At 42.3% G+C, this 14,302-nt stretch overlaps 1 protein-coding gene across 5 annotated transcripts in view; it reads left to right on the top strand.

The window, feature by feature from the left end:
- The window catches only part of SHTN1 (shootin 1), a 100,226-nt gene that overhangs the window by 19,257 nt on the left and 66,667 nt on the right, over nucleotides 1-14,302 (top strand). For all 5 annotated transcript variants that reach the window (XM_042907630.1, XM_042907634.1, XM_042907632.1 and 2 more), the window contains exons 3-4: nucleotides 6,143-6,203; nucleotides 13,788-13,882. In XM_042907630.1, the coding sequence (XP_042763564.1) occupies nucleotides 6,143-6,203; nucleotides 13,788-13,882 (156 nt within the window). The remainder of the gene's footprint in view (nucleotides 1-6,142; nucleotides 6,204-13,787; nucleotides 13,883-14,302) is intronic.

Below are 14,302 nucleotides of genomic sequence, written 5' to 3'. Positions count from 1 at the left end.
GACAGACACTTTCCAAGACTTACGTTTCAAGAAGCCAGATATATGATACTGTTTGCATCTTGGCTCCCGTTTTCTATTGTTAGCATTTCTTTCTCTTGTGTAAATTTCAGAGGTGAAGGTCCCAAAGTATTTTATTAAAAAAAAATCAGTAAAGAAGCCACTTTAAAGAGCGAGATACGCATCCATTATGCTAACTGTTCATGCATAATACATCCACATACATGCAGTTTCTTTAGAACAGAGTGGCAAGTGGTTGTGCCAGAGAAAAAGTAATTACTTAGCAGTTTGAAAGTGAAAATGAGTCTCTTATTAACAGCAATCTATCCAGAAACAAAGAGCAAGGATCTCTGTTCTGAGGACATGTGTTTCCATCGAACACACAATACCTAGAATTTGGAGAATGCTGTACGACAGCTTCAGGGGGCAGCTACTGCTTTATTGCCTGTGAAAATTGGAGGGAAAGAACTTTGAATTGGAAGAAAGAACGCCACCAAAAGAGAAGGAGGGTGAGGGGAATCCCACGTGAGGGGGAATGAGTTCAGTTACTGTGTTCTTTAAGGAGAAGCCCAGGCACGTTCTAGCCCAGCTTCCCCAGGTGGAAGACTCTCCCCACCATTATCCAAGTTCATCGCCAGAGATCCCAAAACAGGTAAATAGGCACCATTCTGCTGCCGTGCATGCTTCAACTTTTAAGTGTTGTAACTGGGCGTAAAAGGAGTGAACTTTAAGAAAAAGAAGTAAAAACGGTGGAGGGCTGCCTCCTTCTCAGATCTGGTGTTATAGCCTCTGCTATGTGTTCCCCTTGTACAGCGTTTGTCCCATTCTAGCAAGTGTTTTTATGAATTGCTTCTTTCTGGGTAGGTTGCAGGTTTCGTGAGAGCGTGCTGTTACGTGCCCCCCGCCCCCCCCCCGTTCCGCCCCCGTGCTTAACACAGTGCCTGGCACGTGTGGGTGCTGTAGGGGTAATTTGTTCAGTGCTTGGAGGAAGGAAATGGAGGCATTCGGTGATTACAGGAGACACCTGCTTAGAAGTCTCATTCAGTCAACTAAGGTAGTTGTCTTGTGTGGATTGCCTACTTTGTTCATGTTGTGTGCGTGCAGTGTGTGTGCGCCCTTCTTGGGTCCCAGACGTGCCTTTCTGTCTAGGCTGGCAACCCTGCACTGAATTTGTGTACCGTGGAGATAAACATGAATGTTTATGTTAGTGGAAGTTAGACACAATTCAGAATATTGGGACTTTTCTTGCCTCAGATATACACACAGTGACACGTAAAGAAAGCTTAGTGTCTACCACAGTTCTCTGTATTTCTGCTGAGCCCCGTGAAGCAGATACTGTTGTATAAACAGTTGATGTGTGAGGGAGAAGGAAGGGAGGCGCCCGTTTTGGTGGGGGGAGGGAGGGATTGCCAGTTCACCCTGGAGAGACTTACCTCTGCACATCATTCTGCCAAGTGCTTTGAAATGCTGGTTTCGTTTCAGAAGCCAGGTATCTGCCTGGACGAGGCTCAAGGAACATTCGTGGAACAGAGCCAGGCCTTCGCACATTGAGGCCAGGGCCTCTAATATTCAGAACCAGCAAGGCCAACCTCTGGCTAATTCACCACTTCATAAAGAGCCAATATAGAGACTCTAGAATCGACCTCATGTCATCCAGCTAGCTTAACACAGTCAGCCCTCGTGCTGCTGGGTTCTACCCCAGCCGCCGGCTATACAGAGAGTCGTTGGGCATCATAATGAAGTGACGTGGGCCCAGGAACATCTGTTGCTATTGCAAAGTCTCCATGAGCAATTCTCACACAAAAAGAAACAGTTTCTACAAATGCTGCAGCTGTGTGGGCAGGGTAGAGGAAGGGGTAGGGTGGGTGAGGGGCTTCTGCAGGACATAAAGACGCAACATTCTCCCAAAAAGGCCCAGAATCCTTGCTAACTTCCGTCTGTGGGTAGAATGAGAGAAAGGTTACAAGGTATTTTTTGGGGTTCACCTAAAATGATAAGATAAGTGGATATTTGGGTTTCTGCTTAAGTAAAGGGGTACGTCCTTCATATTTTGTTCAGCTCTGGTTTGGAGTAAGTCAGCTGCATTTGCCGCATGTGTAGATTCCCCCTCCCCCCGCAACACACACCCCTTTCAGTATCCATAGCAGATGGTAAATTCTGTGGCTGCCAGTTCTATCATAATGCGGTTGCAGAAAATAGAAAGCAAAGCCACACGAAGACCCCTGCTAGAATACAGCTGGGTTTGGGAGACGCTTCTGAATCCTCTGGTGATGCCTGTAGGGGTCGTGTTAAAAACATATGGCCGGACGGTAGAAACCGGTTCCTGGCACGTTAGAGTAAGACTGGGATACTGAGACCTGTTATTAACCAAAGCCTGTCTACCTGGGCCTTATGAGTGGAGAGCATGGGCGTAAAGCTTTACTTCTGGGGAAGTGGTATAAGCCCACCTAAAATTGTCATGTGTGGTTCATGACCAGTAAATGGTACCTGCACGGGTGGTTTGTGTGTGATGTCTGTCGGTGGTCTTTTTCAAATCCCAGTAGGCAGAATGCTATCGTGTTTAATGTTCACATCTCAGTGAAAACCCTGGTTTTTGATTTTTTTTTAAAACGTTTATTTATTTTTGAGACAGAGAGAGACAGAGCATGAACGGGGGAGGGTCAGAGAGAGGGAGACACAGAATCCGAAACAGGCTCCAGGCTGTCGGCACAGAGCCCGACGCGGGGCTCGAACTCATGGACCGCGAGATCATGACCTGAGCCGAAGTCGGCTGCTTAACCGACGGAGCCACCCAGGCGCCCCAACCCTGGTTTTTGATTTAGGGAAGAATTAAATTCACCTTGATTCTTTCAGGTGGAGCTTGGAGAGGGATATAGAAGAATCCAAGTGGTATTAAGTCAGGGACAACATGCCCAAGTGCCAAATCTTAGATGAAGACGGTTTTTCACAGGGCATGTTACACCTTTCAGAAATGTCAGATTAAGAAACATGAAGTTAACTGGAAAGAAAGCATCAGATCTATTTCACTTGGCAATCATAACTCAGGCATGTAAGTCTAGTCAGAAATTATGTTTCGCTTATGCTCATTTAGACTAAACTGTGAGTTGTTGGAGGTGGGTGTGCCGACTGGCAGGGTGGCGGGGTGGTTCCACAGAAACAGAAGCCTCATTCTAGAAAACAAGAAGAACATTCCTGAAACAGCTGGCTAGCTAAGCATTCCGTCCCTTTGGGGGGAAAGATCTAACAAAGCTTATTTGAGAATCCAGAACTCTAGTGTTTAGAATTGTAAACACCAAAATGAATGAATGAATGAATGAATGCAGTTTATCTGTTAAGTTGTAACTTGAAACTCAATTAGACGGCATTACTTCCCCTCCCACAGAGGAGAAATTCCTGAAGAAGACCTTAATGAAAGAATATGCCTTCTCCTCAAGGAAATGGTCTGGGCTGATCCCTCTTCAGGAGGGTGTAAGTCAGGATTTAGTAAACAGCCTTGCTGATTTAGCACCAGTGCCTCTTTCGTGCACTCTTGCCAGAATGGATTTTCCCCAGATGAATGGACATAGGTTTTTTGGTTTTGGTTTTGTTTTTTTTTTTTTTTTTTTTTTAAGTTTCAGTTCCTGAGACATTTTTTTTTTTTAATTTTTTTTTAACGTTTATTTATTTTTGAGACAGAGAGAGACAGACCATGAACGGGGGAGGGTCAGAGAGAGAGAGGGAGACACAGAATCTGAAACAGTCTCCAGGCTCTGAGCCGTCAGCCCAGAGCCCGACATGGGGCTCGAACTCACATACCGCGAGATCGTGACCTGAGCCGAAGTCGAATGCTTAACCGACTGAGCCACCCAGGCGCCCCTCCTGAGACATTTTAAAGGGGAGGCTGAACTGTTTATGTCTTAATTTTTTTTAATTAAGAAAAATATTTTAAAAGCACAGAAAAGGGCAGAGATTGATGTAACAAATATGGCCCTCACAGAATTAAATGTTGTTGTTGTTGTTTTTTTAACTAAAAAAGAATGCTGCAAGTAAAATCGAAGGTTCCCCGTGTCGCTCTGCCCTGGGCCCCTTCCCCTCCTTGTTTTAAGAGCCAACTGCCATGATAAATTGTGTACGTGTCCTTTTATTATGTGTTTTTATATGTTTTATATATGCCATATGTATTGTGAAATGTACATTTATAGTATACTATAGCATAGTATGTAAAGTGATTTTATCCGCTTAAGGTATACTTTGGTATATGTGCATCAAGTCCCTTTTTTTTTTCTTTTGTGCACCGAGTCCTTTTATTTGCCATTATGGCTTTTGCAGTATATGTTGACACAGAGCTCACGTGCATTCGCTGTCACTGGTGTCTAGTGTGTTACGTGAAAACACCATGATTTACTGTTATTATAAATGTCGAACATGTATGTACAGATCGGCTTGTACTAGAGATTCCAGTAACAGAATCTAGAAGTGGAATTTCAGGGGCGCCTGGCTGGCTCAGTCAGAAGAGCATGCGACTCTTGACCTCGGGGCTGTGCGTTCGAGCCCCACGTTGGGCGGAGAGATTACTTGCAAATAAAGTCTTTAAAGAAAAAGTGGAATTGCCGAGTCACAGGGTACGTGCATTTTCAGTTTTGGTAGTTTGTTATGCCAGTTGACACTCCCACCAGCGGTGTGTGAGGGTTTTCTAACTCCTGAGAACAAACGTTTTCCGTTTTTGCCAGTCTGATGGATGAGACTATCTCACTGTCTTCATTTGGGCTTTCCAAATTATCAGTGGCATCATGACTTTTTAACCATTGTAAACGGAAATGGGAAATATCCAAAGGCATGAAATCCCAATATGTTTATCTGGCACGGTAGGATTCAAATATAATTGAAAGTTGTGCTTTATCCACATGACCCTCTGGTAATGGTATTAGAGTAGTCCCAGAAAACTCAGAAATTAATTCTCACTCTAATAGTTAAAAATAACTTTTTAAAGTTTTAGACACCTACGATGAAAATCTTTCTGAAATGTGTTATACTTAACCCGGTTTGTGAAACTCATGGGTAAGTCGCATCAGTCCTCATAATGAACGTGAGGCTTTTATAGCATTCATTAATACCTTCAGGGCTTGTAAAACTAAGGGATGCTTGTTTCTATACCAGACACACTGGAAGGTCCTCATGCTTTAAAAGTTATTTTTGCCTTTTAAGGTCTTACTCCTCCTAGTCTTTTCAGTGAGTCCTCCCACCTTTTAAAACTAAAAATTTCTTGGGGCACCTGAGTGGCACAGTTGGTTGAGCGTTAAGTCTCTTGATTTCGGCTCAGTTCACGATCCCAGGGTCGTGGGATCAAGCCCCACTCTCTCTCTCTCTCCCTCTCCCTCCCTCTGCCCCTCTCCCCAGCTTGTACTCGCTCTCTTTCTCTAAAAACCAAAACAAAAAAACCCCCACAAAAAAACCCTAAAAAATAGTTTGTCAATGACACATGCTTATTGTGGAATATTTTGTCTTCTCTTATTTTAATTTGCTACCTTCTCTGTAGAATTCTGAGGATGCAAGGATATCTTTTTCCCTGAGTGAAGGTTTCAAGGGACGCAGGGCAGCAGTTTGTGTTCGTGTCGTCACTTCCGGTTGTGCGCAGGTGTTCTGAATAGTTCTGGAGAGATCGTTCCTATCCAGTTTCAGGGAATCTGAGCTGCAGATGTGGGGGGTGTTCACTGTATTAGCCAAATACCCACTTAAAAAGAGGCACATATATTCTCTTAAAAGAGTGATTTGAACTCAAGGATGTTAAATGGGTCCGTTCCTGAGGAGATAACGAGCAGGAGGATGACTCATTATCTTAGAAGGTCCAAGGAAAGTGGCCAGATACAAATGGTACAAAGACCATGCGACTGAGTAGAATAAGTACCATGTGACCATGAGTGCTTCTTAAAGGTTTTAAATTTTCGTTTTCTTCTCATAAAATTGTTACTGTTTGTAAATTTGCTCTTTTTTGCCTTCCCAAGCTTATGATAAAAATTTAACGTTTCTGTGTTTTCTCATTTCAGTGTGACAAAATTAGGCAAGCTTATGGTAAAAATTTAACATTTCCGTGTTTTCTCATTTCAGTGCGACAAAATTAGGCAAGCTTGTGATAAAAATTTAACGTTTCCGTGTTTTCTCATTTCAGTGCGACAAAATTAGGCAAGAACGAGATGAAGCTGTTAAAAAACTGGAGGAATTTCAGAAAAGTATGTAAGCCTTTCATTGGAATTATTGTAAACACACCCCAACTGTGTTTTGGGATTATGTGGGTAGGCACGGCCCCTGTGTTTAGTTGCCGCTGCATTGAGTATCCAAGAAAGCAAGAATTGTCCTCCCATTTGCCACCCCCCCCACAATGTCCTGGCATTACTGTAATTTTCAAACAAATGCAATGAGCGTTATTGTTTTATGAGTATGTTATTATAAAAGACAGTTTGCCCTTGTTATGAAAAAATTTTACTATGTAGAAGAGTCGAAGGAGAACAAAAATTACTTGTTATCTTGCCTCTGAGAAAAGGCAGCGTTAGTGTTTTATAGTCTTTCTTTCTTGGTCTTTTGTCTGTAGGCAATATGTGTGTCCACAAAAAGCAAAGCCATGCTTTGCATTTAGTTTTGCAGCCTGCTCTTTTCAGGAAACGGTGTATTTTTTGCATGTCAGTAGAGATGTATATTTGTTTCAATTTGTTTTTATATTAATTTGTTTTAGTATTTGTTTTAATTGTTGTCCATCTTAGTCTATGATCGTACCATAATTTATTTAAACATTTTTTTTTTCAATGACAGATGATGGATTGTTTTGGAGTTTTAGATATCCTAAATAATGCCACGTCAAGTATTCTTACACATCTTTAGAGTGGTCTGATTTGTCTCTTACCTTAATTCATAGAAAAGGAATTCTAGTTCACAGAACTTACACATTTTTTTAAGAGTTTGCATGTTTGAAATGGCCCCGTCTCACCAGGGAAAGTCATATGCCCATAAAAGCTGTAATCATCTAAATTTCTGCTATGGTCTTATTTTTGTATGTGATCCAAATCTGTTATTTAAAAAAAATTTTTTTAACATTTATTTATTATTGAGAGACAGACACAGAGTGTGAGCAGGGGAGGGACAGAGTGAGGGGGAGACACAGAACCGGAAGCAGGAGCCAGGCTCTGAGCTGTCAGCGCAGAGCCCGACGCGGGGCTCAAACCCACAACCCTCGAGATCATGACCTGGGCTGAAGTCGGATGCTTAACCGGCTGAGCCACTCAGGCGCCCTTATCCAAATCTGTTATTACCTTATCCCCTAAGATAGAATATATCTGGTCGCACTCAGAAGGAGCAGAAGGAAATATGTCATGGGAAGAGGACCAGACCTTAGCAGGAAGAGTGACCCTCTCCCTTGGAAGCAAGATCTTTCCCATCTTTCTGCAGATGCGGCATTAGGCTGTTTGATTGTATCATAAAATGTTGACTGGGTAACTACACAACAAAACAGTTTATTCTTGCTGAAGGTGAAACAGCCATAAAAATGCAGCATTATCGTTAATTTCCATAGCCAGGTTATTTCAAGGGTCTGGCTGTAACCAAATCTCAGGGGAATATTGTTGATGTTACCTATCTTTGGAGGCCAGTACGCTATGACAGAAATATGTCTTATTTGTGAATGTGTGAATTGCAATGGGTGTAGGACTTTCTTCTTCCCTGATGCAGAGTTAATGGGATGTTCTAACACCAAGTCACACCGAAAGGGTTATGCCATGGGCATTGTTACCAATTCATGTTCTTGAGTTAACTCTTGATAGTGGATTGGCATGCTGTGTGTAGCGGGAATAATTCAAGTTCTTATGGTTGGACTTACCGTAAAATGCTTCGGTCGGGTAGGTAGTAGGCATTTTGCCTCTTGTGTTATGCACACGTGGAAGGGGCTTCCCCCCAAATCAGCCTACCTTTGGAGTAACACATAAACTGCTCTCATCTATTTCTTTTTCCCTCTTTGTCTCTTTTCTCTAAATGCCTTTGATAGTTTTAAAAATTCACACTTTTCCCTACGAGCAGCTCAAAGCCTGAAAGAATCAATTGAAAGGTTAGTACAACAATCTTTATTGCTGTCTTCATTTAATTTTGCACTTTTCTAAGTCAGCTCAACCTTAAAGCTTGGATGACAGGAAAACACAGTGCTGACTCTTGACTCGTCTCAAAAGAACAGGAAATGGGGAGGAAGAAAACTTTGAATATTTGTTAAAACATTACGACTGTGGTCGATGACCTTTGAACTGAGGGTGGAAGTTCAGGTTTGGAAGGGAATGCCTCAGTTACCACCCGTAAAAAGCGCCCTTTGGTGTCAATCCACCTAACCCTGAACGATTTCCGCATTCGTTAAGATTGGGATAAATGATCCTGCCTCACAGGCTGTTCAAGGAATAAATGAGATACTTCATGTAAAAAGTGCTGAATGCATTGCCTGGCGTTAGAGTTCAAGGACTCCGTAAATATTAGTTGCTGCTGCCAGCATCTCATTCACTGCCCCGGCCAGAGTGCCCTTCAGTGTTAAGAGGACAGGAGTTAGTTCACGATTTCATTTTCGGACAGGGAAAGTTTCTTTGGGTGCTAAGCGGAAATCTGCCTGCCTATAACGTTTACCTGCTAAACCTCGTTCTCCGAGTGCAGAGAAGAGAGCAGCTGAACCAGGTTTAGGAGGAGCTCTGTTCCACAGGAGGGCTCTACCGTCCCGGCTCAGCGTGCTCTTTCTAGCAGGTTTCGTCCAGATTTCCGTGCAGCTCTTCCTGAGCCTTCCTCCTGTCTTCCTGCACGAGGAGCATCACTGCCTAGCAAAGCCATGTTCCTATGAAGGCAGATTCCTGTGCGAGGAGAAGTAAGTAAAGGTCTTTGATGCCCTCCAGCCAGAACCTGAGAGCCTTTGCTCTGTGTTAGGGCACACCCGTTTTCCTGCACACCTGCCGGCTTTCGTCACTGTTTGCACACTATGTGAAGACCTTGCAGGTAACCTGATGTTGCAGGAGAACTTGTGGTACGTTCATCACATCTGCTTGGGAGACACCCTCCATCCGAGTATTGCTGACAGTTGGCTGGATGGAGAGGAGTTTTGCTCAGGGTGGCACCATTGGTGGCGTCCCCTTTGTTAATTTTTTTTTTTTAAGTTTATTTATTCTCCCATCCAAGTACTAACCAGGCCCGACCCTGCTTAGCTTCCGAGATCAGACGAGATCGGGCGCGTTCAGGGTGGTATGGCCGTAGACTTAAGTTTATTTATTCTCGAGTGAGAGAGTGACAAAGCCTGAGCAGGGGAGGGGCAGGGAGAGAGGAAGACACAGAATCCGAAGCAGGCTCCAGGCTCTGAGCTGTCAGCATAGAGCCCTATGTGGGGCTCAAATCCCTGAACTGTGAGATTGTAACCTAAGCCAAAGTCGGACGCTCAACCGACCGAGCCACCCAGGCACCCCCCCCCAAAATTTTTTTTAATTTTAATGTTTATTTTTGAGAGAAAGAGAGAGAGAGAGAGAGACACGTTGAGTGGGGCAGGGGCAGAGAGAGAGGAAGACACAGAATCCGAAGCAGGCTCCAGGCTGTGAGCTGTCAGCACAGAGCCCGACGGGGAGCTCCAACCCATGAACCGCGAGATCATGACCTGAGCCGAAGTTGGACACTTAACTGGACTGAGCCACCCAGGCGCCCCTGGTGGTATCACCTTTGAATACAACAAGTTAGAAAGAGAAATGGAGGAATGGGAGTTGCCTAGAAATTGGTTTGGCTGGGCCTGACCGGTTAGAACTCTGTAATTTGACATCTGTTACTTGACTTTTTGGGCTTCAGTGTTCTCAAATACAAAACTTGCAATAGTACATGCCTCCTAAGACTGTTGTGAGAATTCACGACAGAACACATGTAAAGGGTGTGGAACAGGCTGGACACGTAGTTGGCCCGATAAATGGTGATGGTGGTTGTGTCCTGAGCAGTTCTGTTCTAGTGAGAATGTTCTTGTAAAAGGGTGTTCACAGATGAAGGTAGGCCTGATCTGTTTTCTCAGTCGTTGAGACAAACACAAACCTGGTAACCTAGTTGATACCTAGCATCATGCTAGGTGCAAGGGAGTCCCACGTGAGCAAAGAAAAATTCCTGCTCTCATGCTCACGGTTAATAAAAGATGAAAGCAGGGGCACCTGGGTGGCTCAGTCTGTTGAGCATCCGGCTTCGGCTCAGGTCATGATCTTGCAGTTTGTGAGTTTGAGCCCCGCGTCGGGCTCTGTGCTGACAGCTCAGAGCCTGGAGCCTGTTTTGGATTCTGTGTCTCCCTCTCTCTCTGCTCCTCCCCCGCTTGTGCTCTGTCTGTCTGTCTGTCTCTCTCTCTCAAAAAATAAAAATAAACCTTAAAAAAAAAAAAGACAAAAGCAAGTGACAAAGAAAGAAAAGCCCAGTTGCCCTACGGTATGATGCATTCTATGATGGCGCGTATGTACATGTGCTTTGGGGTCACGAAGAGGAGAAACAAACTTGGCTAATTCAGCTCGACTGGTAGACGCAACAGTCAACGTACTTTTAGGTTATGCTTCTTACTTCTCAGAGTCATTAAAAACAAGTGTTACTATGGAAAGTATCAAGCTTATGCAAAAGTGAGAAAATACTATAACGAACCCCCATTTATGCAGTATACAGCTTCGACAGTTAACCAGCTGATGGCCAAGTTAATTTCATCTCTGCATCCATACCTCTGCTCTCACCAACCTCAGATTATGTTGAAACGAATTCTAGCCATCATCTCATTTTATTTGTAAATATTTCAGTATGTATTTCTAAAATACCTGGATTCGGCTTTCTTCTTTTTGAGAACTTTTTTAAAATTTCATGTCATCGAAAGTTTTTAAACTTTTTTAAACTTTCATGTCATCGAAATTATAGACACTTTTAGGGGTAGTGGTCATGGTCTGTGGATATTACGAGACAAGCCTGCGTTCAGCACCGTAAGGCAAATCACTGAATGAACACCTAAGGGTTTTTAAAACTTTTGTCCTTTGGAAGGTGCAAATGAAATGATGTATTACAGAAATATCTGTTTTGTGTCACGTAACCTGACTTTTGGTTTTAGAAATGAGGTCATGCTTTTCAAAGATATAATTGCCCTTTGAAGTATGTTCTCTTTTGAATCTGGAAAGTTGATAAGTACGTTTCTTTGCTACCTATTTAGCATAGGGATAATTTTTTAAACTAGAAATCAAAGCACAATTTCTGATTTCTACTGTTCCCTCTTAGAGGAAGAGATTAAAAAAAAAAGCACACCTACCTGATGGAGTCTACTGTATGAGAATTGGAGAAAATGGGGGCTAGCGCTACCTATGTAAGTTTATCAAGTTAAATTACAGGGCAGATTTTTACAAAATGTTCAGAAAATAAGTTTTTTTTTTTTTCTTTTTGCTAGGCTTAAACCTGGCTATGGTGGAATGATTTTTCTCACTCTTCCATGAGCAAGAATGTTGTTGAATAAAAAGTCAAATTCCTATGAAACATGCAGAGTGTTTATGTTTTTGTTATGACCATGGAAATACCAGATTGTGGGAGAAGAAGTCAAGTAGTTAAGGCTAAAAAATTCAAAGTAATATTTGATGTTGTAAAAATTGTGTAGGTTTCTTTTCTCTTTCCTTCACATTTTTGAAGAACCTACCTTGTAAACACAGTGATAAAATGCCAAGAATATTAGGATTTTAAGGAAATAATAGAGCCTATTATTTAAACTACAATATAAAAGGCAATTATATTGATGAAGAGCTACATGGGCTTTGTGTGTGTGAATAAACTTGGCCTGTGTTCAGCTTCTATTTGTTCTTCTGGCATAAACACATATTGTGTGTGATTCCAGTTTAATGGGGACCCGTTTGTATGCCAAGCAGCTGCATTTTAGGACCTATTGCGTGATTTCATAGCTCTCTGAAAATTGGTTCTATTCAGAACAAGAGATAGAATAGGAGGGGGGGGTGTGGAGGGGGGGGGGCGCAGAGCCTCAACACACAATCATTTCTTTTCAATTGGAGCCAGAAAGGTTGATGACAACATGACCATTGTGTTATAATGATAAGACCACTAAGGCATCTGTACCTCTCATCAAGGCTTTCACACAACAGCAGATACAATTTAATTCACTGCTCTGTCAGCAGTGCTGATACCATTATGCCGTCTGTCTCCACAGTTATAATCACTGTCCTCTGAGAAATGCAGTTGAAATGATCTTGAGCAGTCAAAGAAACTCTCAATTAAGGCTGCCACTTCCAATGTGTCAGATTGTGTCTTATGCACTTGGTACAATTTTCACTTCCAATCCTGTTTATTTACAATGTCTACCAGTAATTACGCTTAACGTGTCATTTAGTGAGGGGGGCCCCTGCCAAGCCGATTGTTGGGTGCTGCCGTACCATTGAGTGGGAGTTTCTCGAAGTCAATGCCATCAGCAGCTTTTAGGCCCTGATGGGATGCGGTAGTAATGTTGATAATGCAAGTATCGTGCTCATCAAGTCATAATTAGATGCCACTCAAATGTGCCACTTGTAATAACAGTGTTGATTCATGTTTTTCTCGGTGACTGCAACTACTAATTAGTTAAGTGGTTTTTGGTTGGCCTGCATTTGCTGCAGATTATTATTACCCCTGAAAAAATGTCAAGGTTAGAGATGTTTCTGGCCATTTAGTCCTGCTTTATGAATCTGAATATTAACATAATAAGAACTTTGGACAGACTTAGGAAGTAATACATTTTTGTATTTAATTTGGAGAGAAATTTTTCCCCCCCTGAGTTTAATCATAATTGCAGGTTAATTAAGCTTAAATGAAGCAAAAGTAATCTCTCTTTGTGTTATGTGAGCCCAGTGCTTTTTGCCTAACTTTGTTGGGTTTCACATTTGGGTAGACTTAATTTTTCTTTCTTAAGCCAAACAAATGTCAATGAGTATACACCTCTACAGTTAAGTTTAAGATTCTGAGCGTTTTCTTTTAGCTAGAAACATGGGCGAGAGGAATTGGCATGTCCCTTGGTCTTTCGAGTACGATTCAAGTTCTCAATTTTGTACCTGTAGATCTCCATTTATATAGAGCAGCCATTTAGAAAAAAAAAAAACCTCAAAATAACTATTTTTCAGGCATTGGTAAAGTATCGAATAAAATTCTGTTTTCTTCCGAATTTCCTAGCAGTCTGTGATGCAAGCAGCATCTGATTTCATCGTCCTATGGTGCATAAACCTTGTTGCTCTGCTTTTCTGCCTTGGAGTTTAGTAAAAGTAACCGCTTTGTCCCTGATAAAGACTGCTGTTACAGTACTGACCATCACTAAGCTGCCACATCCGTTACTCCAGTTAAAGAGATCAATTGGAGGTTTATTTTTAAAAAATGTCTCTTTTGCTAGCTTTCCTTATTAGATCCACGTGTTCTGTCCTGTTATGCAAAGGAAATCACGTGTGCCACTTTTTATTTAGGACAGACTCTGTCGTCCAAATTCGTGGACGTGTCTGGCTGCATGCACAGGTACATGGGAAGCAGACACTTCAAAAAACTTCCTAACTAGCTTTCCTAAAATGTGTGCACCGGCAATAAAAGCCTCTTCCTTGTGTTCTTTTTTTCCCTTCCACATTCATATATTAGCTAAGATTTAATCAGGACAGCCTCTTCAACACTTTTTTTTTCCATGAGAGCTGAAGGTCTGGCTAGCTAAAGAATTGAAGTATTCTGAGTCATGGGACGAAATGTGTGGGCTTCTGGAATCACTGACTAATCTCTGAATGCTGAGACTTTTTTCCCCTCATTCCTAGTTTCTCACATGGTTATAGAGGAAGTCAATTTTATGCAGAACCATCTTGAAATAGAGAAGACCTGTCGAGAAAGCGCCGAAGCTTTGGCAACAAAGGTGAGACTCTTTAAAGAAGGGAATTCTACTTGAGCTTTTTAATTTCAACGTGCTTTTCTGAAGAGTGGCCTCTGCCCTTTTCTGCCCCTCTGGTTTTCTAATCCGTTGTCTCCACTCTGACGATGAGGACAGTGTTATAAGTTCTCAGACTCCTGGAAGCGGCTTATGGAAATATCTTACTGCATAGGTTATTATGATTGCAACAGGGGGCATTTCTTTATATGTATTTCAGCATTTGTGCTTTTTTGCCTGTGAAAAATGGCCCCAGAGGAGTTCTTCCAGCCGGACTTCCTAGATGTCTGTGCACTGGGTGAAAATGTTAACCAAGTTTAAAACTAACCTGGTGGGACGTAAAGGATCAGTGAGTGTTTCGTGTTTGATTTAGATGAAAAAGTCAGCCTCCAGCCTTATATTTCAGGT

This window comes from Panthera leo, chromosome D2 (assembly GCF_018350215.1).
Source record: "Panthera leo isolate Ple1 chromosome D2, P.leo_Ple1_pat1.1, whole genome shotgun sequence".
Classification (NCBI taxonomy): Eukaryota; Metazoa; Chordata; class Mammalia; order Carnivora; family Felidae; genus Panthera; species Panthera leo.
Note: the sequence above shows the minus strand (reverse complement) of the source record. Positions and strands in the feature narration are given on the sequence as shown.